Source organism: Meleagris gallopavo, chromosome 5 (assembly GCF_905368555.1).
Source record: "Meleagris gallopavo chromosome 5, MGAL_WU_HG_1.1, whole genome shotgun sequence".
Lineage (NCBI taxonomy): Eukaryota > Metazoa > Chordata > Aves > Galliformes > Phasianidae > Meleagris > Meleagris gallopavo.
This window is the reverse complement of record NC_139408.1, coordinates 4803799-4830660: the sequence shown is the minus strand read 5'-3', so window position 1 is coordinate 4830660 and position 26862 is coordinate 4803799. Positions and strand designations below refer to the sequence as shown.

General features: G+C 46.1%; 1 protein-coding gene across 1 annotated transcript in view; it reads left to right on the top strand.

The window, feature by feature from the left end:
- IGHMBP2 (immunoglobulin mu DNA binding protein 2) overlaps positions 1 to 26643 on the top strand; it is a 35439-nt gene extending 8796 nt beyond the window's left edge. The window contains 12 exon segments of the mRNA XM_010710873.4: positions 1246 to 1409; positions 1799 to 1999; positions 5516 to 5663; positions 8223 to 8397; positions 16559 to 16741; positions 20216 to 20334; positions 21626 to 21720; positions 22076 to 22199; positions 23728 to 23829; positions 23832 to 24560; positions 24907 to 25091; positions 26161 to 26643. Of these exon segments, the coding sequence (XP_010709175.2) occupies positions 1246 to 1409; positions 1799 to 1999; positions 5516 to 5663; positions 8223 to 8397; positions 16559 to 16741; positions 20216 to 20334; positions 21626 to 21720; positions 22076 to 22199; positions 23728 to 23829; positions 23832 to 24560; positions 24907 to 25091; positions 26161 to 26358 (2423 nt within the window). The 3' untranslated portion in view covers positions 26359 to 26643.
- Positions 26644 to 26862: the final 219 nt, after the last annotated feature.

Sequence of the window (26862 nt, the reverse complement as noted above, 5' to 3'; positions counted from 1 at the left end):
GTGGGAAATGCCTTGTAGTTTTTAAGCTATTCTTTTTTTCCTTGCCCTCTGGATGCATGCTGTTTTTCTCTTAGTCACTGGCAGGCTAACTCAAAAATAACACAAAGCAAGAGGCAGAAAACATTACCATTATTTCCCCACCAGCATCCTTAGCGTAGCTATGCTTGTTTAACCTGAACGCCTCATTTGTATGTGCTGATTCAAAACTCAGTGCCAAAGGTTGTGTAGGTTGCACACAAGTTAACATATCTAAAGCCAGAGGAAACTTTTAAGCTTTTGATCAAGCCCTTAATGCAAAGGTAGAGATAAATCAGATGATGCCCTGCAGGGAACGATGCCCAGAGATTTGTCTTATATAAGCTTTCATGGGAACATTATTTTCGGTAAACCTCAGTGTAATGAGTCATATCTCTGCTGTAATTAACTTTCATAATGAACAAGCAGATTAGCAGCAGGATTAAGTCAGATGAGAATAAATAATGGATTTAAATTATATAAATCTTGGAGGTAAAAAGTGGCTCATGAGAATTCTATCTTTTGCAGTGAAACCAATTCTCTTGTAATGCAATTTGCATATTCATTTCCCTTTTTTCCTTTCTAATCATGAAATCCAAACTAACTTAAGTTTTCAACATTTATACAGCCTGCTTGCATCTATTTTCTGCCTTCCTTTTCTGTCACTGTTAAACAATATAGGACTGCTGTGGGCTTTTTTTTTGTTTGTTCACAGATGCTGTAGTTTGTTTTTCACAGCAACTTATTGAGTTTGTTAACTGGAAGAGAAACAATTCATTTGCAAGATCAGCCACTTTCTTCACTTTCTTCCCTCTCTTCACTGAACACTCACTAAATACACTGGCTCACCTTCAAAATATCCCCACAGTACCCTCCCTGCCCTAAAGGTTCTGTGTTATGGCAAGAAAATGCTTCCTAAAACACTGCCAAAAGTTAGTTGAGACTAGCTGTGTTCACAACCAAATTCTTGCTCCTGTTGAAACATCACTGAGCAGGAGATGGGGAACAGGATGGGAGAGAGACTGATGCAGCATGGACAGCTGTTCAAGAAGCAGAACTTTTACCAGTTTGTGTTCTTCTGGAGGGTGGTATATAATGTAGCTTGCTCCCCAGGAAAGTTATTATCAACTTTTGGGCCAGCTACCAAGAGCATTTGGTTTGTATTCATGGATTTTTGCTTCTCAGTAAGTTAGGGCTGAGGTCCAAGTGAATCTCCTGCTGTCTCCCCAGAGCCTTTAAAGCTCTACAATGACTCGCTGGATGCATCACAGAGGGAGGCTGTTTCCTTCTCACTAGCACAAAAGGAGGTTGCCATCGTCCATGGACCACCTGGCACAGGGAAGACCACAACAATAGTAGAGATCATCTTGCAAGCTGTACAGCAAGGCCTGAAAGTGAGTAATTGGCAGCAGGAATGCAGTGATAGCAACCATTTTGATTTATTTTGCAAACTCATTGGGGTTCACGGCAGCTGGAGGAGATCCAATAGCAGCTGTGTTACGCTGGCTGGGAAATTTTCCCTACCAGCTGAAATGAGGTGCAAAGAGCAAACCAGAGCTTTGAAGCTTCTAATTATAAGAGACCCTGCGCTGGTGCTTCAAACCAAGATGAGAATTTGAGAATTGCCTTGGTGTCTGGAGGCTGTGGAGATGCCAGTGATTTATTCCTGCTAGCTGCGTGCTCTCATCTCCTCCTCTCTGCTTCCTGTTGCTCAGGCATTGTTGCTCCAGTGCTTCACTTGTGGCAGTAACAAGCACTTTGTTTTTTTTTCCCCCCCTCACAGGTCCTTTGCTGTGCCCCTTCCAATGTTGCAGTGGATAACCTGGTGGAAAGACTGGCTGGCTACAAAGCCCGCATCCTGCGGCTTGGGCACCCTGCTCGCCTGCTGGAGCCCATCCAGCAGCATTCCTTGGATGCAGTCTTGGCTCGCAGTGACAGTGCCCAGATAGTGGCAGATGTCAGGAAGGACATCGACCAGGCCTTTGTACGTATCCCCACAACACACCCCACGTGGGTAACCTGAATACCATCTCTCTATGTTAAGAGTACTCTATCTGATAGCCAGGCAAGCTACTTTGTAAGTGAAGAGTCACTCTGCCACTTCTTGATTACCCTTAGAAGACAACTTGGCCTTGGAGAAAAGGCGTTAGGGCACAAGCAAAGCCATCAGAATTAGGGGACATTTCCAGCCTGAAGAAGCATCTCACAGAGACAGCCTCTCTTCTAGAGTGTGTTTGAGCCTCCTTGTTCACTGGCCAACAGCACTCATCTTCTTCTGCTGTAGAGCCAGAAGGGGGCAAAGCTCCTCCTAGCAGAATTCTTCATTGAAATGGCAAAATCATAATCATTACTGCTGCACCATGGGGAGATGCTGCAGTGCCCTGTTCTTCAGATTATCTGCCTGGAATTGTTCACATGGTTCTCTTCACCAGAAGAGGAAGGGAAGCATCTGCATCATTAATTCACTTCCTGATGAGATATCTAGCTGTCCTGACACTCCCTCCCACTCTCAGCCACCTCAAGTACAAAGTAGTGTACACTATAAAAGTGCATCCTTAATTTCTTCTTTCTCAACCTAATTTATTTTTTTATAACTTAATTTACAGAGTAGCTTTTCTATTTGGGATAATAGGCTTTGATGCTAGTTAGAATTTTGCTGGTGGTAGCATTGTCCAAAAGCCATTCTTCAGATGCTTCCAACTTAGGCAAGATTTTTTGTCTCAGTGGGACACACAGAAAAGCATCTTCATACGCCTACATGTGTTGTGCCATACTTGCCCAAGCATATTGTTTGCCCTTCAGTAGTGCACCATACGTGTATTATTTTTTTTTTAATGATGGAGGTTGAATGTGGCTTTCGGCTCCAATGAATATTAATCTACAGCCACTGCTGTGGCAGCAGCTTCAATTTTCCCAAATGTGACTATGCATCATCCAGCATTTCTCGTTGCTGTCTTCAAGCATATTTATTGTTTGAGCAGTCAGAGAAGTTGCTTGACAAATTGTTCTTGCACATTTCATGTAAGGGTAAGAGAGGGCATCCAATAGCTGGATGAGGTTGTACTCATAGCTGGGAGGCAAGTTCGTGATGAGAATACACTTATCTCCTGGGATGGAGACCCTGTTGTAGTCACAGCTATAAGCAGGATTTATTTCTTTTTTAAAAAATTTCATAATTGTTGATTCACTTGATGTACTCTAAAATAGCAGGCAAAAAAAGCAAGAGCTAACAACATACTACTGCAGTTCAGCTTGCGTGGTAGTGCTTTGCACTACCACAACCAGGTTTTTCCACAGAAGAGGCACCTGACCTATTGACTTCCCTTTCCCTCGCTAGGGGACAGGCAGCTCACCTCTGAGGCCCTGGATCATCTCCCTAATCCTTAGTGTCTCCCTTTCAGTTTCCCCTAGTTGCTCATTTAATCATTTCTTCCTTTGCTCACTCCCTATTTTGATTCTCCTTTTCTTCTTCTTCCTTACATTCAGCCTTAGGAAGACTAGCAGCATACATGAAAATCCATGCTCTTTATACACGTTTTCTGACCATCCTTTTTTTCTTACCTGTATAGGCTGGAAGTACTCCAGGACATCAACTTCTGAATAGTGTTTGTACCAACAAGGGTGTAATCCCATGTTACTTGAGCAAAAAAGGCAGATAGTTTTAGTGGCATTAAGCAAGATCAGCTGGCAGTTCAGCCACCAGAGTTAGACAGGCCTACAACCAACCCCAGAAGAAAGCCAGCCTAAATCAAGCCAAATATGCAAACCCTATAGCTCAGCTGTGGAAGCAAGGTGTGGCCTTAGATGCAGCTCCTAGACCAAGTGGTGAAGGGTGAGGGCCCAAACAACGCAGATTAGAGCCTGCTGGCACCTGTGATGCCCTAACAAGGAGCGAGTGGGCTCAGTGAGCCAAGCATTGTCCTTGGGGTTGACTGAAAGTTCTGGATTGGGCTGGATTCAGCCAGATGTTTGGATCTTAATGTCACCAACCAGTTGCTGTTGCTAATTTTCTAACTAGATGTTTTTTGCAGAACAGATACAAAACTTGGCAGTACTGGCACCAGCAATTTTGCTCTCTAATCTTCCTGTGTTCTGAGCAGAGAGGAAGCTGACACTGATCTGTTTTGTTCCTTCAGCTCAATGAGTATCTGGATTGGCACCCACCCTCTCCTTTTGAGCCAAACTGAGGGAAAGATGCTTGTATGATCTCTCCCCTGTAACTTCTAAATCTGTCCACCCGCTTGACTCCCCTTTACATGTCAAAACCCCACAGATATTAAGTACCTAGAAGCATAACCAAAGCAGGATGGCTGGGTAGACAAGAGGCACAAAGGAATGTCTTTGCTAGAGGGAATGCTGTAATATGAGCTGAGCTGTGTTAGGGACCAGAGAATCCGTCCATACAGAAGATGGTTAAAGGAACCATCAGGTTCGCATTGGTTCAGCTGCTTGTGAGAGCCTGTGTGTGTACCCTTTTTAGGTTACTCATGTCATCAGCCTTCCCTCGAAGAAAATAGTCCAAATTCCCACTTGAGAGTTTGAGCAGCTTTCTTACGGTGACTTGCAGTGAGCAATAGCTTGTCCCTTGTTTATAGCTGCTGATTTGTAACTGGGGTAGTGCTAGCAACCCGTGGTGATGATTTGATGGTTTAGATGTATTTAATCGGTGTTGCTAAAAACAAAATACCCATGAGCCTGTCTGGATGTTGCTGTGAATCATTTGCAGCAACTCAGAGATGCCTCTTCAAAAATGCAGAGCTGCTGCTGTGGCAGTCTGTGGGTCATTCATCTTAGGGCCCCTCCTGCTTCAAGGTCACTTGGAGCCCAAGAGTCTTTGCTTCCCCTGAACAAGGAGCAGACCAAGACAGAGTGTGTTTGTGATGTTCCTCACCCAATAAAGGCACAAATCCCTCACTGTTAGATTTTACTCTCCTCTTCATGCTAAAGTACTTTTGCTCCTGTGTGAACGTTGTTGTATTGACCAAAACGTCTGACCTTCTATTCTTGCTGGACACTGAAAAAGCACAGAGCAGAGCAGGAGGGCTGAAACAGGATTTTCAGATAAAGATTTAAAGATAAGGAGTTACTGTTTAACAGTCCTTTAAATTTTAATTCAAGACTATCAAAATGTGCAGCCAGAAGAGTTTAAGTGTGGGCCATCTAAGTCTGAGACATCACTGTCTAGACCATGAGTGATGGTGCTACTCCTGATGCTCCTGGAGGGTCTGTTAGGCAGTGGTATTCTCACTCTGCTGCTTCATGCTTTCAGCCTGGGGTTGTATTGCTACAGTCATACTCATTGCATTTCAAGCAGCGCTGATTGCAGCAGGGGCTTGCTGGTAGGGAGAGAGAAGAGAAACCAAGGGCTTTGTGGAGCTGCTTCTGGTAAGCCAGTGGATCATGGTGGGCATAGAGGAGCCATGCTGAATCTGTCTACTTTGGTTATCAGAGAAGCTGAACGTATCCTTCTTTGTACTATCTTGCTATTTTATTTTTACAGGCAAAATCCAAAAAGGCTCAGGACAAAGGGGAGCGGGGCCATTTTCTGAGCGAGATTAAGGCACTGAGAAAGGAGCTGAAGGAACGAGAAGAAACTGCCATGACTGCAGCCCTTACCCATGCCAGTATAGTCCTTGCTACAAATACAGGTGCACAATCCTCTTCTTCTTGGCAATATTTTACCTCCCATTGTCAGGTCTCATGTAAACTATGCAGTGCTGCATCCTGCCAGAAGGGAGCCTTAGAGTTCTTGCTCCTGACAGTCAGTCAAGTTTGCTGCATGCTGTCAAAATCCTGTGCAGTGAGATCCTCCCTGCTTACATCCTAGCATGTGTTTCTTCTGTTCCACTCTGAAATGAAGGTGAAGAAGACCTCATGAATTTAGAATATGGATCTTTGAAGAGCCTTTGCTGGGAACCAGGCTGGCCCATCTTAGTTCTGAGTTGGAGCTGAGCTTCCAATGCATAAATAAATGCTTTTGGAAGCTTATAGTCTGCTACTTATTTCGTAAGTCACAAGCTACTTGATTTCATAAGTCACAAGCTTTCCTGCTTGGATAATTTCCATGGCTGATTGAATACAACACATGTTTTCATAGTCTGATCTCAGCCTGTGTGTGTTTGGTTAGTTGTGTAAATCACCCAAATGGAATAAAGCACATGGGATTTTGGGAACTGTTCCAGGTATTGGTCAGGCAGCACATGTAGGCACAACTACAAATAGGCAAGTAGTAATAAGTACCCTTGCAGTTGAAGGGAAACAAAAGTGCTTAGATTTAACACATCCTGAAGTGCTTTTCTGGATCAGATGTATAATACTCCAGAGCCCACTTTAATCCTCAGATTTGGCTGCTCAGAGATTATTCACTGAAAAGAAACATCAGTAATTTGAGGTCATAAAAAAGAACCTCATGGGGCATTCACAGCTCACTAACATGGAGGTTAAAAAAAATCATTCTAGTGAATTATTTTCTGGGTATTCTCTCTCATGTAGAATCATAGAATCACCAAGGTTGGAAAAGACCTCCATGATCATCCAGTCCAACCATCCACCTGCCACCAATGTTTTCTCAGTAACCCACATCCCTCAGTACAGTGTTTGAATGTTTCTTTAACACCTTCAGGGACGGTGACTTTACCATATCCCTCAGCAGTTTTGCCTGAAATAAATGTAGGGAGCTTTTTTTTTTTTTTTTTTTTTTTAAATAAAACTGGTATTTTGTGCTAGTCACTGCAGTGATCAGATGTGCTTTTCTCCTGGGGCTTGCTAGCAAGTCTGGAGGTCTGTGTAATTCTGCTTCAACAAAAGGTGGTGGAAAAACAAAGGAGTTGAACTTTGTGTTTTCCTTTGTTTAATAATCTTAGTATTTGTCAAAAACCATCTAGTTTGATGGGAATTATTGATGCACGCCACATTGCTCTGTTGCTAGGTTCAGCAGAGGAGAATTTAATCATGGCAACACAGAGGGACAGCAGCGACCTTTAGTTAATGGGAGTTCGATAAGCTGAGCTGCAGCACTGGAGGGCAAGAAAACTGTCTGCAGAGCTGTATGCCACAATGGGACAGGCTTGCTTAGGCAGAGAGAACCTTTCTGGTTCTTTCTTTTCCTTCCACCTGTAGCATGGCAAGAAAAAAAAAAAAGTCAAGTTCAAACTGTATGCTTCTTGTTGTCACAGTGGACTCATATAGGCTGGAAATTATTTGTAAGGAAAGCAGCATCTCAGTTGATAAACTCTGGCATCTGAACTGACATAAAGCTGTAGAGGCAGCAGGGTTTGCAGTGTCAAAGCAAAATTATTCCTAATCAGTGCTGATTTCAGAACTACAGTGCAGTAACATGAGAGCTTTGGAAAAAGACATCTCTGTGAGTGCTGTGACTAAAATCTCCATGTCTGGCACCTGGCTTCTGCATCAATTTCTTTTGCAGCCCTTTTTTTTTTTTTTGTGAATGCCTTGTTGATGCCTGTGAAATTCACAGCTCTGATGAGTGCACGGATCAATATCGTTTCATGTCAGGATTACAGCAGGATCTGTGTAAGAGTTGTTTGGTCAGTGTTACAAATGGACTATTGTTGTAAAAAAAAAAAGGCTTTTGTCTCAGCTGTCTGATTGCAGACTTTTCTGGTTTCCCTTCTACTCCCATAAGGAGGGACAGTGGAGCATGGGAGTTCAGCATGGTTGGGGAGTGTGGGTTTCCACTGCTCATTTTCCCTGGGGCATACTTCAGTAGATCAGCCAATCTCAAGTCTGTCATCCTTGCAGTTTTTGTTGCTGAGAAGTTTTGTTTGCATCTGAGGGCAGAAGGAAAGTGGGTGTTCATTAGTGTTTTTGCTCTGCTTCTGCTCTGGTGAAGTATTTGAGCATATTGTTCTGTTAATCGTCTGTGTTTCACTTGTTTCAGAGAGGCTTGGAAGCTTTCGGCCCCAGATGCCAGGGCAAAAAAGGGCAAACAATAATAGAATCAGGATATCCCGAGTTGGAAGGGACCCATAAAGATCAACTCCTATTGGCAAAAAACAATTCTGACCTATGCATGTAATGTATATTTATTTGTCGTGGACGACAGAGCTGAATTTTTACATATCTGCAGAGAAACATTATTTTATCTGTCTCCCTTAGCCACAGTTAAAGCATTATGACTTGTTTGAAAAATGTGTTGCTTGCTCATGTGCGTTCCTGCTAAGCTGTGCACTTTCTCCTGCAATTAGGCGCTTCTTCTGATGGCCCACTGAAGCTGCTGCCTGAGAATTACTTTGATCTGGTGGTGATAGATGAGTGTGCCCAAGCCCTGGAAGCCAGCTGCTGGATACCTCTGCTGAAAGCTCCGAAGTGCATCCTGGCTGGGGACCACAAGCAGCTTCCCCCTACCATCATCTCCCACAAGTAAGGAGCGATCTGCGGTCACAGGTTCACGCCTCGAGTTTCAAGACAATTCATTAACGTGATTGTTTAGCATTGTCCTTCATGGACTGGGTTTAGTCACACAGCCAGGATTACATCAGAGCTGTTTTACTGATAGCCACTGCTTAAAGTTTAATGTGCTTCCATCTGAGGAGGCTTTCTTACTGCACCAGGATGTGACAGTCATGTTACCCACTGCTGACCTACTCATGTCATAGGAAAGCACGTGTAGTCAGCGTGGCTGTCTACCTCTTGTGCTGATGACTTCCTGCTGAGCAACTGCTGAAGGAGCTGTAAGGGTTTTCAGTTTGCAGAGAGAAGAGCAATCTGACAGCTTTCAGCCCTGCTCAGGAGCTGCTGTGAGCTCCTTGCCTAGGAGTCTCTCATGCATGTAGGAGCAGACATGTGGCCTGCCAAAGTCTGCACATCAGCTCCAATTCTGTAGGAATGAGCTTAGATGAGTTGCCTTGATAGAGGTGCTAAAGCAAACCCCAGAAACTGAAGACTGCTCTGTACCAGTCCCAGGTGTTTATAGTGGGAAAAACTAGCTCACACAGTGACAGGGAGATGTCAGCCTTTGAAAGTAACCCATACCCATTTTGGATAGGTACTCTAAACTGCATCGAGGACATGATCCAGCAGCTAGATTCCGTGCCTTCTCTGAGATTGCTGGTCCCCACATTCCACACGTAATTAGGTCTTGTGTGTCCACAGTGGAGAGGATCCTGTGCACAAAAAATGGGGCAGACAGAGAATGTGAGTACAATAAGTGCAGCAAGGCAGAAAGCTCAGGTAGAGTGATAAGATGGGGCATCCACAGCCTCTTTAGGCAGTCTGTTCCAGCGCCTCACTACTCCCTCAGTAAAGAACTTCCCCCTGACATCTAATCTAAATCTCCGTTCTTTTATTTTAAAACAGTTCCCCCTTGTCCTATCAACCATTCCCCCTTGTCCTGTCATGCCAAACCATGTTTTAGGAAGATCTGTGACACTGGGAACATCTTCAGCATCACAGAAAAGTGCTCAGAAGCATTGTAATGATGTGGAAGCCTTCCCACTGTGGGCTTTATGCAGGGGACAGGTGAGATGAACATTGTGAGATGAGGGCATGCTGTCCTTGCTGGTAGCTGGGGGATTGATGGTTGCTTTCAGCATGCTTGTCTGCATCCTTCCATCAGTCATCTGAAATGTCCTCAGCTCCAGAGAATTCAATGTGTTGAGCTTGAGTTGCTCACTTGTTTTTTCCTTTAGTGAGAAAGTGTGCTTGTGTTATGCTCTAATACTGGATTACTCAAAATTGTGTGTATTTTATCAGATGTTATTCCTGAGAGATGTGTCATCAGCAGAGACATTTTTTTCATTCTGCTTGTTTACCAGCACTTGGTTTTCTCTGTTTTACACTGAAATTTTCAGAGTGGTTGGAAAAGTTGTTGAAAAAGACAGTTTAAAACAGTGCATAGCAGCCATTGAGGTTACTAAAATGGGAAGCAAACAGAAGACAAATAAAACAGAGAAGGAATTCCTGGTCTCACTGACCAGTATTTACATACAGATTTTTTAAATATTTGTTTTTAAGAAAAATATTTTGTTTTTCTCCATGAGGTTTTCTCCCACCCGACAAGAACAGTGGCCTTGTTTTACCTCCTGCTTTCTGACTGCAAGCTTTATGGAGGGAAATCAGGTTCAGCTCATATTAATCCAAGTCTCCTCTTTCCTTTATTAAATTCTGCCTCTGTGGTTCTGCAGTTGTTCATTTAACATATTAATGTGAGAGTTGGACCACTGAGATGCTGCACCACGTTATCACATACACAGCAGTAATTAGAAAACTTTGTAATATGTATAACATTAAGAACAACTAGTTTGTGGAGAAGAGCTGTAGCTAGTGTAAATTGCCTGTGCTTTGAGGGGATGCTCCATATAGTGCTTGGGAGCTTTCTAGTGGTTTAAAATATCAGTGTACATGTGTTTATTCAGCTCCTGGACTGGAATGACTGAACTGGCATTGTGCACAAGCAGAGAAATAGGGCTGAAAAATAGGGCTGACTGTATAAACTTTCTCCTGCTTCCAAAAAAATAATTAGCCAGATACATATCTATAACCTCCCTTGAATTTTGAGCCAGGGAAATGAAACATCCGAGGGAGGGAGCAGCTCCCAGCAGGTGCCTGAGAGGTACTACAAATAATCTCAAGGTGCTGCATCATCATGAAGACAAGGTCTGATTCTTGCTACTGTCTGATGCATGAAGGATTCAGTTGCAGATGTTGGCAAGTGATAAGCACACTCCTTCGCTGTCTAGGTTGGTGAACTGCACAGAAATGCCTGTCTGGAACCCCTGCCCTTCTTGTCTTGCTGCTCATTTACTGCAAGTCTGCAGGCTGTGTCTCTGTGCCTAGGTTTTCCCCATCTGTAAGTTGGAAATAAAAAATTCTTACCTTCAGATGGTTGACCAGGGCTGGAGGGGAGCTGGGTGTCTGAGGTGTTACTGACCTTGGGTTGAAAAGAGACAGTCAGGGGCTAGGTGGAGGCTAGAACAAGCTTAGCTCCCATAGATCCATGCTTACTTACTTTAGGTTGGAGCCTCATTTAATTTGGAATCAAATGCTCAGTCAACAAGGGTTCCTTGAATAACATGCCAGGTACTTTTTGGAGTCAGTTTCTGCATGCTAACAAAAATAAATTTGCCTTCTTGTCCTTCGAATTTGAGGGTTTTGTTTTACTTTGGTTTTCTAAGTGATACATTCACTTGTTCATATTTTGGGCCCAGAGCAATTGCCGTGCTTTATTTACAAGGTCAGAAACTTGTAGTGGATGAAAACACCAAACACTCACTGTGCTCCCAAGGCAGGGACTTACTTTCCCAAGACGGTCAGAGTAAGGGCAAAATGCAGTAGAAACACCAATCCTATTACTATGGGTGAGTGGCTCTAACACTCAAGCTGATGTCAGTTTTGGCTGTTCTTTGAAATGAAGCAGATTTTTTTTTCAGATGAGCACAGAAAACATTACACCACCCGCCAGATGCTTTCTTCTGCCCTCTGTTGTGCTGGTTGTTGCCAGGAGCTTTTACTGGTGCTGCATCATGGAGCAGACAACTAAGAGCTCTTGTTTGGTAGGACCCATCTGCTGCAGACCTCCTCCTGGTCTCTCCATCAGTTTTCTGTTAATTTGACTTTACAGTGGAAAGTGCCACAGGCAACAAGACTTGTGAAGGGGTTGGAGAATATGCCCTACGAGGAGAGACTGAAGAAACTGGGGCTGTTCAGTCTGGGGAAGAGGAGGCTGAGGGGAGACTCTTCCAATATCTGAAAGGTGCTTACAGTGAGAGCGGGGTTGGTCTCTTCTCACTGGTGACAGATGACAGGATGAGGGGAAATGGCCTTAAGTTGCACCAGGGTAAGTTTAGGTTGGATATCAGGAAACAATTCTTTACAGAAAGGGTTGTTCAGCACTGGAATAGGCTCCCAGGGAGGTGGTTGAGTCACCATCCCTGGATGTGTTTAAAAACCATTTGGATGTGGTGCTCAGGGACATGATTTAGCAGAGGGCTGTTAGAGTTAGGGTCGTATAGTTAGGTTGTGGTTGGACTTGATGATCTTTAAGATCTTTTCCAACCTGAGTAATTCTATGATTCTATGATTGAGATCACAAGTGATCTTAATGTTAACTGTTCTCTGCAGAACTGAGAGCTCTTGGGCAAAGTGCTTGAATCTGCAGAGGGTTTCAGTAGCCTGGTGCAGAGTATCTGCCCTGTGAAAGGAACCTGCATAGCTTGTGTCAATCTGATGGAAAGTAAAACTATGTAATGCTCAAAGAAAACGGCTTTTCTTTCAAGCTCTGTTGTTGTCTACTGAAAGTCCCCGTCAGATTTATGATGGGGAGGATGTGCAGCTAAGTCCAGCTGGAGCAACTGACAGAATCTGCCACAATAGCCCTCCTAATGAAATGCAAAATCTAACAAATCTTGATTAATTAGAATGATTTATTTCGAGAAATCCAATTATTTTTCAGATAAATGCCTTTAGAAGTATTAGCTCTTCCTTCATACATCTGAACTCTGGCCTTGTGTTTAATTGCTGCTGGATTAAAAGCATTTGCTTTATCGATCAAGGTGCGTGCCACAGCTTTCCTCTTTGCAGCACAGTCCCTTCCACAACACAAATAAAGCAGATACAGAAAAGCATCCCTCTGTGCTTTTCCCAGCTGTGTTCCCTGTAGGCTGTGAGATGCAGTGCAAAGGCGCGTCCATTCTACCTTCATGTGAGGTACTGCCAGAGATTAATTAAGGAATGCAGTCACCTGCCAGCTCCTCTTTGGTTAATGGAAAAAGATAAGCTATTTCCAGGGATGATTCATGCCGAGGACTGAAATCCTTCCGCCTACCTTCCTCTTCTCCTCCATTGATGACAGCAGACCTGAAGTGTGTGGGCTCCTATTTTCGGGGCCTCAATAAAGGGTCTGAAGTTGGCTGAGATGAATATGGGCTGACAGCAGGATCGTCTGGTACTACAGTATGCAAAGTCAGTCCTGTGCAAGTGGGAAGCCTCTGTTAAACAGAGATGCTTTGGTACTTTATCAGTGCCGTACTGTGAGCGCAAGCAAAGGGGCTGCCACATAGCTCTGGGAGCTGGGCCCTGTCTAGAGAAGCTGTTTTTGTTCTCTGCATTTCTCCACGTTGAGGCTTTGACTTACTTGTTCAGATACCTATCAGATCTGTTGCTCTCTGCTGGTTTCTTAGATAAGAAGAACAGGAGCCTTTTGCTGTCTTATTTGCAGGCAGCTAGCCTGTTTCCACCATCCCAAATCCACATGCTGCTCCTCCAAGAGCAAATGTCACTAAAGAGCAAATGTCAGTCCCTGCTTTACTGTAGAAGCCTCCTCAGCTGGAAACAAGAAGCTACTCTCCTCCCTCATATTTGCAAAGATTAAAAAATATCCATAAAGGAGGGAGGTCTGCACAGCTTCACTTATTACTACTTTACCTCTGTTTGTGAAACCTCTTAAGACTGTACTAGGATAGAAGAACTCAGGGCACAAAGTAGAGAAGCCTTGAACTACATGGTTCCACCTGGCTACAGCTATCGCCATTAATGTGCATCAGGAGTGGAGGAGAACCCTTACTTGTGAAGAGCAGCAGGCAGCAGCAGGGCCTCATCCTCCTTCATTGGGATCTGCTACCACAAGAAGGTACATTCAAGTGAAGTGCAGCCTTTTCTAGCAATTAAAGCAGGGCAAAACCAGGTTAACTGAAAATACTGGCTGCTGTGGGCTTGTTTGGGTCATCTTAGCATTCACAACTTCACTTTAAAGATTCTCCATGCTCCATTCTGAGCATCAGGAGTGTGGTTCTGTCTGTCTAACCTTTCTATCCAACGGTGTCTCTAAAACAACCAGCACTTGAGACCTGTCCTGTATGATATTGTTGGTATAAGGATCAATCATGTATAAATTAATTGAGTGTGAATAATAGGAAATGTTTTAACAGGTGAAATATTTGGGAGCAATTGATATCCTTATTATTAATTCAACATATAACCTCACATAGAACCCTGTGGTGGAAACAGCATGGTTAGTGTATAGAAGAATACAATTTCCAAGACTTGCAGGGAGACTTAATGCCTCCTCCATGCTTAACTGTCTATATCTAGCAGAAACACTTTAGAATTTTATTGTTAAAAAACACCAGGTATTTCCTGCAGTTCTGCTGAAAAGTCAGCTGTAGACTTGCAAGTGAGCAAGGGAGTGAAGGCCAAAAGTGAAGGGAAGTTAACAAGTTAACTTTGTTTGGGAAGGCTGCATTCCTCTGAGCCTTTGCCAGCAGCTTATTTTGCTATCCTTTGCGTTTTGCTTCAGTTGCCTGATGTAACTTACACAGCTGGGGTCTGGCAGCAGCATTATCCACAGCCTGAGCACGGCAGGCAGAGCAGGAGCTGGGAATGGGGCTCATTTACAGCCCCAGCAAGGAATGAACCAAGTTCAGGCTTCATCAGGATGTAAACTAGAGACCAGACCCAGTAGGTACCCAGGAGACAGAACTAAAGATAGGATTGAAGTAACCTACAGGGTCCATCCAGCAGACAGAGACAAGATGTAACACAGGTAGGAAGCAAAGGGCTGAGCTTAAGTGGACTCCTGGGCAGAGGGCATGGGTAGCTGGGGCAATTCAGACCTCATGGTGCTTTCTTGGCCCAGAAAACCACATTGCCCACAGGTGGCTCAATGTGTGATAAGCTTTTTCATGAGCACCGAGATGGCACATGGAAGGAACTGGAACTGCTTTTCTCTTGGCAGCAGAGATCACACTTCTAACAAACAACACCTATGAGGGGCTTTGTCCCACCTTTACCCCTTCCCCTCCTGAAAACCCAGCATACGTCTGTCAGGTGCTGTTTCACCAGCATTGTCAGTGTTGGTTTTCTCCTGTGCCCTAAGCTGGGAGCAACAAGGATCTCTGTAAGTACAACCCAGGAGCACCACAGCTGTAAAGGCTTTGTGAACGAACTCAGCAGGGGGTCACGTTCAGCAGCAGAACACACAGCACAGCTGGATGCCTGTCCTGTAACAGAGTCACATCCTGTAATAGCCTCACTGCACCTTGCCAGCCCTTCTCCTCGCTTCCATGGCTGTGTTTGTTGTTCAGTGCTCATTACGTTCAAACAGCCTTTGGAAAACAGCGCTGTCTCCAGAGTCCTGCAGCTGCAGGATCACAGCTTCCAATCCATTTTTTGCTGTGCTACATTCTGCAGTTCAGTGAGGAGGAGATCTAATGAGACTCGACTTTGCAGAAAGATCTCCCCTCAGTTTTTCCTTCTGCAGCTTTAATGAATTTTCAGTCCCTTGTTCTGTTTACCAAGTGCCCTGCTGTTAACAGGACAGGGCTGGGCAGTCCAGCTCACCGTGGTGCCATGTATTGATGTTGTGCTTCCCCACAGCAGTAATTGATGCATGCTGTGCCCCTCAGCCTCGACACAAGCACTTCTCCCAAGCTGTTCTCTACCATCACTTTGTCACCACGATGCCTGTTCATTGCAGCGAGCAGAACCCCTTGCCACCAACCACAAGTTCTCTGTGCACAAAGGATGAGAAAACTCTGCTCAGACGAGCTCAAAATGCAGCAACTTTTGTCCTCCTTCCTCAGACAGTAATGCTGTGATGCTTCCAACAAACCCTTTCCGTATGGCAAACAGAAAGCAATTAGACTCCTGAAAGGCTTATTTCATTAGGAGCTTTATTAATTTGTGTCACAGATAGATAGAAGCACAGGACCTCTGCCATAGTGACAGGGTTGGTTTTCTTAATGGGCAATAAAGCAATAAACTCTGAAGTGCATTAGTCTAGGGTGAGCAGCCAAGGATTAATGAGAACACTTGTACGTCGAGTGCCTCGATAAAACATCTTCGAGATCTGGCTGTGTTGACACCAAATGTTTTAAGATGCTTGTAGGGTCAGGCTCTAATAATAATGCATTAGGAGATTCTGATGCCGTTCCCTGAGCTGGAAGCAGTGCGAGTGCAGCGTTACACTCATGCCATACTTAGAGCTGGTATGAGAAGTGTGACTGAGAATGCTGGCAAGCTGAGCTTAAGGATTAAGAGTATCTCATTCTGGAGCTGTTCCCCCAGATTGAGAACTTGGGCATCCTCACTCCTTATTTGAAGTGCATAGAGCAGCATGGGAGAAGCAACCACTCCGGGTGGGGCTGGCTGCTGCTGTTTGTCTCTCTTGTTATGGTGGCAATACCAGTAGGCTTTTCCCCATGGGGGCATCTCTCCACCCTGACACATGCAAGCTGATCTGATCATGGGTCTACCCCTGAGCATGTTCACCCTGCTGTGACTCTATGCTGGGGATGCTGCAGCCTTGTCCTGCTCCCTCTCCGGAATCCCCTGATACCCAAGTGAAACACAGTGGGAAGAGCAGGGAGGTAGCACCATCCCAGTGTGGCCACTGCCATGCTCAGAAAGCTCTGGGACATATATCCAAGGTGCTCTGACAGCACTAACAACATTAGCATTGATTAGCACCACATTCAGTTCCGGCTACAGCACTGTCATGGCTGTAGCAAGAAGATGCGTATTGATTCTATAGTCCAAATTCATGCAGACATCTAGGCTCCACTTCCAACCTGTTTTTTCCACACAGGGCTGCTGCCAAGGGCCTTTCACTCAGCTTGATGGAGCGTGTCATCGAGAGGTACGGGGAGAAGGTTGTGAAGATGCTGACAGTGCAGTACCGGATGCATGAAGCCATCATGCAGTGGGCTTCCTCAGAGATGTATGGTGGCCGGCTCACTGCTCACCCATCGGTAGCCCAACATCTGCTCAAGTAAGTGCCTTGCTCCTTGGTGATACAACTGAGCAGAGGTGTCTTCTTCATCCCAGTGCATGTTGGGTTTGTCACCGTGATGCAGTTTTCCATCCCTTCCTGCCATAGCATTTCTGTTTGTCCTTTATTTCATCAAGGAATCGTTACCTTGGTGGTAGTTGTCCTCTTCCTTTGTAACAAGAAGCCATGCAGTGTTATCTTCCGTTTGCTCCTTTGGTGTGATACATCAATAAATGAAATCCTTTTGCACCTGGTGAGAACATACAAAAATCTGACATGCAGTGTGCCTACCCCAAGCAGTCCTTCCCCATCTCAAGTTTTCATTGAGAGCAGGGCCAGACACCAGATTTAGTGCATTTTCACACATCCTAATGATTACTATATGGACCACTGTGTCCCCCATCTTTGATCCCAAAGGTGGCAACAGAGGAGACGCGAAAGCAAGATTCCAGTTCTGGCTCGAATGGTTTTATTGTCAAGCCAGTACCTGCAGCAGGTCTGATAGCATCAGATCCATTCCGTCTGCGGCAGTTTACCCATTCTTTGGTAATTTAGAGGAAGTGACTCATATTTCTTTTCACTTGCATCCTGGGACAGGCAATTGTTTGCTAACACAAGCTGTGATTGTCAATAATTGGTGCTTTTTAAAATTGTAGTCGGCAGAGTTCTGGGAGGTGGATGGGAAAACATTAATTCTCTCTGTTGGCCTCAGAGAAGCACAAAATATCACAGTGCCTGTCTGCATGGTGCTTTTGTATTTTTAGCAAAGCTTTTTTTAATGCAAATATGTAGGATGTGGAAAAATTGAAATTCCCCTAGAATCTCTCAATTTCACAGGGGAAGTGGACAGAGAGAGCTGGGAGGCCATCTCGTGCTCATTTCCTGATAATCTTACTTGGAACAGCACAAACAACGCTATGAGATAGGAACTCTGGCCAAACATAAAAACAAAACAAAAACAAGCTTTGTGCTTAAGACCTCTCCAACAGCCTCACCTTCATCCTCTGCAGCCAGCATGGGGATTCTGTTTGTGTCAGCATGCTCTGTTCAGGGCTTCAGCTCAGCTTACATCAGTGAAGCTGACGAATCAGTGAATGCTGACTCCTGTCTTGGTTTATATATCTTTGTGTGTAAATATATTTGTACGGTGCATGCAGTGTGTTCTCAAGGAAAGGCTTCTTTCTGCTTGTTCATCTATACCAGGAGGAGCTCAGATGAGATGGACAGGACTCATTCAGCAGAGCTTTAGCTATACAAATCTAATTCCAGTGTAAAAAACACTTTTCTCAGTTGTTCTTGTTCTTTACTGTGCTTATTTTCCCATTTAACTTCACAAGAATAGTAGCTGAAGTGAAACCTAGTCAAAAAGGTTTGAAACCACTAAATTAGGAGTTAGTTGAAAAGTTGAAGTTCATTGGCTGTTATTCTGATGATGTTGGATGCTATTCTGCTTTGCTTTTATGATGGATAAAAAGTGAATGTCTTACTTTCCACTCCATAGTGCAGCTTTGTCCCCCGTTCTGTGCCTTTTCCTGCAGACACTGATGTCTTAAACCTGAAATGAAGTCTGCTAGCCCATAGTCCTGCTGATACATCACATGAATACAGCAATTCTCGTTTCAGGCACTAAACCATGTAAAATTTCTGGACCTCTGTAGTATACCAGATAATGCAGTGTCTTGGTGTTGAACCATGATTTTATTTTTAGGTTGTGAGTACAAATTCCTCCATGATATTTGCAACCACCTCATGTCCTTTTCTGGCTTAGACCAAATGATTTGCTTAATTCTGTACCCGTGCAAGAAATAAGCAAGTTTTTCATCTCCAGTGGTTCTTCTTCCCAAACCTCCCTTCCTTCTGAAACAGGTGACAAAGCACATCAGAAATCCCCACACATCTCCAGAATTAAGTCCAGGAGGCTGCAAGCAGTATTTTCCAACATTCAAAACTTGTGACTCAGTCCATGAGAGGCTGGTTTGAAGATCACCAGCAGCTCCTACTATCAGTTTTTATTTAAGTGAAGCATTGGGTGTCCCTTCTGTTAGCACTTCTCAGGGGGCCAGCACCCCTCACTGATGGGGAAAGTGAGGGAACCCCTCCCAGTAGTGTCATACTTGAAAGGTACCCAAGCAAAATGCTCCTCAGTCGTGATGTGCAACTCCCCCAGCTGGGATCACCTCCTCCTGCATGAAGCACAGGGTCCCTAGGTGTCCCAGGGCAGCACATTGAGCCTGCAACAATCATCTGCCTGCATGGTCAACCTACTTTGTCATAAAGGGTCAGGAATCTCTTCAGGAGCAAAAATCCATCCCTGCTTCTTAGGCTGGTTTTTAGCAGGTGAGAAATGCATCTTTCCCCTGAGGGACATCAAGGCTCCAGAGAGCTTCATAGGAGGGCCATAGGAATGCAGAATATCATGCAGTACTGGGGCTGCAGGTGGGGGCATGCCTTGAAGTGGAGCCTTTGCTCTCACTTTCCTGCCTGTCATCTGGAAACAGTCCTCCTTTGTGATGGCTTCCTTGATTATTTGCAAACCCCCTGGAGCCCCAGCTCTTTGATCAGCATGTGATGTACAGCAGCATGTTGTTGTTGGGGTTCTGTCATCTTTGCCTTTATCTTGCTGCCTTCCATCACACCTCCTCTTTCCGGCTGTGAATTCAGCAAGCAGCTTCCATGGGTATTTAAAAAAATTAAAAAAAAAAAAATTAAAAAAAAAAGAGGCTAATTAGTTTGGGTTTTTTGGAATACAGTAGTTTTAGAGGTAGAGGGGATATGAAAACTCAATTCCTCTGTGGTTCCTTGTGTCACGCTTTCTTCTCTTGCCCTACAGCACTGCTGTCAAATCTCTGGTAATGCTCTTTTCCCTCACTCTCAGCAGTGTAAAAACAGAAATCAGCTGCAACAGCTTCCTAGGTCTGCATATTTTTCCTCTTTGAGATCATTTAAGCGAGTCACTGACACCCCCACACCGTCTCCCTACACTGCCTACAACAACTGGGCTGTGCAGCAGAGCTGACAAGAAGACTCACAGTGCTGTTGGCTGACCCACCTCACAGCTCTTTGTGTTTTTGGAGTAATCTAAAGAGCAGTTCCATCACACAGAGGAATAATGTTTTTCAGCTGTGGCTTTCTGGTATTGCCAGACTTCTTCGGGCCTTTTAGGACTTCCTCTGCTTATGGCTGTGGCTGCAATCCCAGGGAGCCTGGAGATAAAAGCCTGAGACCCCACCAGGCTCCTCAGTAGCATCACTGCCATTGAAAAGAGAACCAAAGCCTGGAGGGGTGGAAAGGTGAGGAGTCTCAGCTCTCAGCTTCTCACCACCTCCAGAGCGCACCTGTGTTGGTCCATACCTTGCCCTTGGCAAGCAGCATTCAGCTTTGTATTGTAGGAAGGAGCGAGCAATAAGACATCCAAGCACCTTTTGGCATATCTTCAGTGCTGTTAAGGTGGCCCTTTCCCAACATCTTTTGCAGGGACCTGCCAGGAGTCACCTGCACAGAAGAGACCACGATTCCCTTACTGCTCATAGACACTGCTGGCTGCGGCCTGTTGGAGCTGGAAGTGGAAGATGAACAGTCTAAGGGGAATCCAGGTACTAGTATTGGGAATATTTTATTAGGAGGAATTGACTGAAGTCCTCAGCCTCCCAAGGGCTACTGCGCTGCTGAGTCACTGTCCTGAGATGTTCCACCCAGGCTGTAGATGTAGCTGAGAACTGTCTCCCATTCATTTCATTTCCCACTTTCATAAAGTCCCACATGGCTTTTCTCAATCTTCTCAAGGCACCAAGCTTTGTGCTGTTTTTCTGACTTTAAATAATAGATTTCATTATGGAGATTTAGTGCAAAGTCACGCACCATAGCCGTTCCAATAAAGCAAGAGAACTTAATAGGAACATGAAGACACTACCTCCTTTGTGTCCTTGCTTTTGCAGCAGGGTGAATGGATGTGATCTGCTCTTTAGGGATACTGCTCACACTCCTACTTTTAGTCTGGCTAGGTAGGCTTACAGAGGGCCTTTGCCAGGCTGTGTTGCACATGGGCTGTCCAAAATCTGATGCTTCGCTTGACAATCCACATATCCCAACACTGTTATGGCTTAGAAAACTGTCAGCAGAAAGGATTTCGTTTTTCCATACCCCTCTGAGACAGAGAAAGGCTCTTGTCTCCAGACAGAAGTCTGAGATAAGTCAGGGATCCTAAGCAGGAGATAAATGCAAGTCTTCCAAAATGTGGGAGTTAGCCTTCTGGAGCAGCAGACTGCAGATTCTGGAATGCTATACATGTGTTTTGCTGCAAAATAGATGGTAGAGTCAGTCTTGCAGATAAACATGTGGAATAGTTTGCATTTCTCTTTAGACTGTCCATGTTCAATCTCCCTGAAGCAACCACCATCCTGAGCAGACAGCTCTGGGAGGAACATGAAGGTTTTTATGTGACCACAGAGGTGTTGGAAATGCAGGGACATAGAAGCTGGAGGCTTTTTCACTCACAGCACAGAGAGGAAAATTAAATTTGCAGTGAGGTCTAAAGTTTCACTTCAAAGGGAAAATAATTTATTCCCTGGGTTAGTGTTGATCTCTTGGATTAAGGCAGGAGAAAGCCAAGGGTTGTTCAGAGAGTTCTCTTCTTAAGCTTAGATATAGGGAGCTGGTGACTTGGAAAGGCAAGAATCAGGGGACAGGAATGCATAGCACATCACCATCTATCCAAGTGAGCCAAGTTGGGAATTGCGATGCTGGACCACAGGCAGAACTTGCCTGAGCTTTCTTTGCTGTGAGGGGAAGTGGGCAAGCTTCTCCAATCTGTAGCACATCCAGTCTGCTGTCGCCATCAGCTTGGATGTGCTCCTGCCTCACTGCCCCTTCTGCTTTGTGCCCTAGGAGAAGTGCAGCTGGCTGGTTTGCACATCCAGGCTTTGGTAGATGCTGGTGTGAAGGCGCGAGACATCGCTGTTGTAGCCCCCTACAACCTCCAGGTGAGTTGGCAGCTTCCTGGAACCTTCCTCTCTTTCTTCATGCATACGAGAGCAGATTCAAACTTTGACACTTCCAGGAGCAATACCAGGGTACTCTCAGAGAGAAGAATGCAGAAGGCAGCAGAGACAAATTATATGATCAGTCATTGTGGCCATCTTCTCAAAGTTGAGGCCTTGGAGGGAGATGGTTCTCTGAGAGTTATTTCCCACTCCCAGCATCAGGAGTCAGCACTTGGGAGACGTGAGCAGTCGTCCTTTTGCCTTTGAGAGGAAGAGGCTGTTCCAGAATAATGCCATTTTAATGCAAGAGTACTTTTGCACTTCTCTAAGTTTTATCTCTCTCATGTTTTATCAGGTGGATATGTTAAGAGAGCACCTTTGCCACAGGTATCCTGAGCTAGAGATTAAATCAGTTGATGGTTTCCAAGGCAGAGAGAAAGAGGCAGTGATCTTGTCATTCGTGAGATCCAACAGGAAAGGTGAGAACTTGCTGCTAGAGAAGGGGAAGAATGGGAATGGGGAAGGAATGGGTCACTCAATACATTGCCAAGGATAATTCTGACTGTCTCTAGCACTTCACTCTGAGTGAGTTTAGTAGCAAGATCCTTTTCAGCTTTATTTCTCCTCATTATTTTTAAATCAACACCTGCTGTCAGGATTGCAGAGGGAGGTTCCCATGCTAGGTACACTCCTGCGACCTCAAAAATTATTGAACTGGAATCCTGTGTATGGTACATGTTGGGTTGGCACTGTGGTTAATGGAGCGCTGAGAAAAAGACAGAAATTGGATGGGGCTTGGAGACTGAAGAAAGTAGGAGCCAGCATTACAAGTCGTGCACAGAAAATGCTCCTTTTGGAAGCAAAATCTAGAGCAGAAAATCGAGTTCTTTGCTATCAGTGACTGCAGTGGGAGTTAATAGCTGGAAAAAAGCTGCTGAAGGGTTTTGAGGCAGCAGCTCGTGCAGAGGGCACGTGTGGGATTGTGCTGAGAAGCACCTCTGCCCCTTTTCAGATCCTCAGCTAGACATCCATTCCCGCACTAATGCTGCTGAGGATGAGACACTGTGTATGTGCCAGGAGTGCTGATGTCTAGAAGGAAAAAGGGGGAAAGGACGCATGGAAGGGGGAGGTGTTTTCTGCGTTTTTTAAAGAAAACCTGGAGCAGGAAAAGCAGTGCTGGGAGGAGGATGGAGGTGGGGTGTAGGGCTAAGAATAGTCCTTATTCACGGTGACTCACCTCGCCGGTGGCTCAGTGGGAGCCCATGTCCTCAGCAATGACTCCGGCCTTCTTCCCATGCACGACAAGTAGGCAGAGCTTACTACCAGCAGCTCCATGTGCTGTCCAGGCAGAGCTCTGTTCTCTGTGGGGCATGAGAGATGCTGGTAGCAGCCTGACAGAGTTTGTTGTGACCACATGGATCAGCTCAGGGGATGCCCATCCTCTGCAGCCGTTCCAGACCCAGCAGGAAATCCTTTTGCTGCATCAGAGGCTGGACATAAACAGCCAGACTGGTCACTGCAGTAGAGGAGATAGCAATTCCTTCCCCACTGGCCTTCTCTTTATCCTCGGGGACTGGAAACTCGAAAGCTACCCCCACTACCCTCTCAATAGCTGAGCCTCACTGAGTCATCTTGGCATTCGCTAGCTCTTACTGCTTCTCTTTGAGAAAATAGCCCGAGAACAGCAGCAGACTTTGCAGAGCTGCTGTTACTATCAGCCCTGTGTGCATGCCTTGGGGGCAGGCAGGGGGCATTGCATAGAGTGCCTCCTGCACTTTAACTGCAGTTCTATCTCCAGGTGAACCTTTCTCAGCCTGACCTCATGCCCTAGGCCACCTAGCAGCACCTGGGGAACATTTCTGCTTCCACATGCCTTGACCCTGGGATGGTTGAGGATCTGTAGCTCCCAACTGGTCGTAGTGAGAGCAGGAGCCAGCCCTGCACCACGCCAGCCCCAAGAAGACTCTCTAACCTCTGTTTGCTCACTCCTTCTTGGTTTTCCTGCAGGCGAGGTGGGTTTTCTTGCTGAGGACCGACGGATCAACGTTGCGGTGACGCGTGCCCGGCGCCACGTGGCCATCATCTGCGACAGCCACACGGTGGGCAGCCAGCCTTCCTGGGACGGCTGCTGGAGCACTTTAGGCAGTACGGCCAGGTGCGCACGGCTTTTGAGTACCTCGATGACCTCGTCCCTGAAAACTACTCCCACGGAGGGGAGCGGCAGCAGAGCACCAAGGCCCCTGCAGCACCCAGCCCCAAAACGCAGCCAGCTGCAGGGAGGAAACCCAAAGCAGCAGCAGCAGCTAAAGCAGCTCCTCAAAAGCAAGCAGCACGTTGCTCTCCTAGTGCAAGTGGACCTGGGGTGGACAGCCCAGGCACAAAAGGTGACACAAACAAATTTAAAGCTGTGCTGGAAGCCTTCCTGGAGAGTGGTGAGACACAGTTGGACTTCCCCTCATCTCTCAGTCCACACGACCGGTTGCTGGTCCATCTCCTGGCCGAGGAGCACGGGCTGCAGCACGTCAGCACTGGGGAGGGCAGAGACCGCTACATCAGTGTTCGCAAGAAGGAGCTTGGTCAGGCTGCGGCTGCCCCAGCTGTAACCCCCAGGGAGCAGCAGCCCCCTCCTCAGCTACAGGACTCTAGTGCAGAAGCTCCAGCCCCTGCTGAGCCAGGAGGAAGAAGTAAGTGCTCAGGGAATGTGGACCTGAAAAGGCTGCACCTGGAGAGAGTTCAGAGAGAGAAGGCCAGGCGGGAGGAGATGGCGAAGAAAGAGCAGGAGTCCAGCGCTGGCACTCGGGGCAGCAGCAGCAAGAAGAAAGACAAAAGTGAATGCAAAGGTAGGTACCTCACTTCACAGGAGCAGGGGTTGACTGGAGGCCCTCAAACATGGGGAGAGAACTGAGAGGTACCCTGCCCCTCCTAAACATGGAGGTGAGGGTGAATCAGAACTGAGAATCCTTATCCCAGCGAGGTGTGATCCCTTCCTCTCCCCCAGCCACTTTCTAGCAGAGGGAGACCCTCAGCTCCCACCTGTGCCTTTGAGCATGAGCCAGAGTTCAGTGTCACAGCGAGTGCCATGAAGTCTCTGTCACTGCACACACTAGCTCCAGGACTTTGCACTGCCTGGGTCTCTGAGTTATTTGGGTTTGTTAAACCTCTGCATCTCTTCTGCCCTCTACCTAGGAAAAGCAGCAGCTAAAACCAGAGCAGACAGTGCATCAGAGGAAGATATAGACGCTCTGATTTCTGCTGCCATTAAAGCTGACAACACCTGTGGCTTCCCCCGCTGCAAAGCCAGCGTCACAACCCTGGGCCAGTTCTGCCCACACTGCAACAGGCGGTACTGCCTCAGCCATCACATCCCAGAGGTATGCACAGGGCCAGAAAGCTGCCCGGGGGCTGGAGAGGAGCAGGATGCTTCCAGCAGAAGGGCTTTAAGTGAGAGTTCTGCAGGCAAGGTTTCCTTGCAGGGAGCTTAAAGCCAAACCATCATTGTCAGATGTTTTTATAAAGGTAGAAGGGGCTGTCACATGGAGGTTCTGCACACCTCCTCCTGAGAGCTTTTTCTCTCCCCCTCCACCTTTTGCTTTTTGCCCACCCTTCCCATTATCTGGCATTTCCATTCTGGTGCTGAAGCAAACAAGTAGGTTCAATCTGCAGGGCTGGAAGCTTCATGGTGAGCCAGCCTTGGGCCTCAGCTCTGCAGTCAGAGCGGACATGGCTGAGAGGTGATAAGCTTCCATTCATCCATGGCCTCCTGCTCCCACCACTCCTCATGCACCATTCCTCCCATCACTCCTCATCACCCAGGCGTAGCTCTTGCCTCCCGGGGCTTAGCAGTGTTTAGCAAGCTGACCTATAAATCCTCAGCATAGATTTTCCCCTTGTCAAGTACTATCTGTTTCCATGGCAAAGAATAGTTGTATTTATGGTCATTCACAAGCTTGTTGGGATATAAATTTATTTCCTGCAGAATCACCTCTCCCTGCTGAATTGTAATGAGAAATAATTGGAGGGATACAATCCACATCAATGAGTTTTTCTTACTTTTCAAAGTTCAGCCCTTTTTCTGCATGTTATCAGGCCTTGGTGTCAAATAACCCAGGATCTCATACCCATGCCTGAGTCTTGTGTGGGTTAGCACTTACCTGGAGCCACCTCAAAGAAGCCAGAACCCCTGTTCAGGAAGTGTTTTTCCCCCCACTTGCTCATCCTTTCCTTAGGGGTCCCTTCCCACTCGGGACGTTCTGTGATTCAATTGAATGCAAAGCAGGTGGAAGAGGAGTTCTGGGCTCCAGGAATAGAAGCTGCTGATTCACAGAATCATTAAGGTTGGAGAAGACCTCTAAGTCCCACCATCAACCCGTCACCACCACGCTCACAGCCCACGTCCCTCCATGTCACACGCAGTTCCACCACTGTCCCCTCTCTCCCTAGGTTCACGGCTGCGGGGACAAGGCCAAGGCACACGCTCGGCAGTGGATCAGCAGGGAAGGGGTTCTGTACCCTGGGAGCAGCCCCAAGGACAAATCCCTGGACCCTGCCAAGAGAGCCCATCTCCAGCGCCGCCTGGACAAGAAGCTCAGCGATCTGACCAACCAGCGCAAGAGCAAGAAGAAAGGCAAGGAGAAGTGAAGGAGCTGATTTTTTCTCTCTGGGCACTTGAAGCCAACAGGTCGGACTGCATAAAGCAGAGATGCTGCTAAAGGGTGGAGGAAAATGGGAGCTCTTGTCTTGGGTGGTAGACAGCATGGAGTCAGCGCCGTAGCTGCTGAACAAATAGGCACTGGGACCTCACTGAACCTCAGATGGGGAAGAGCACTTTCATTTGTCCCAGTTATCCTGATTGACAAAGTAAAGGATGCACGCAGAGAGGCTGCAGCATGCCAATAAAGACAGATATTAAAACACTGAAAGCAATCAGCTGTCACTGTGACATTTCTCTCTGCTACTGCAAAAAGGTAAATGTCTGCGGGCAGTGAAAAGCTTTGGGTGCCACTCTCCTTCCCACTGTGATCCCAGTGCACTAATGTCCATACACACACAAAAAAACAGCATAGCCCCACAACAGAACCTTCTCATCCCTCAGCAAACAGCACTGTCAATCCCAAGCAGAGCTGCTCCGAGCACAGCCTTGGT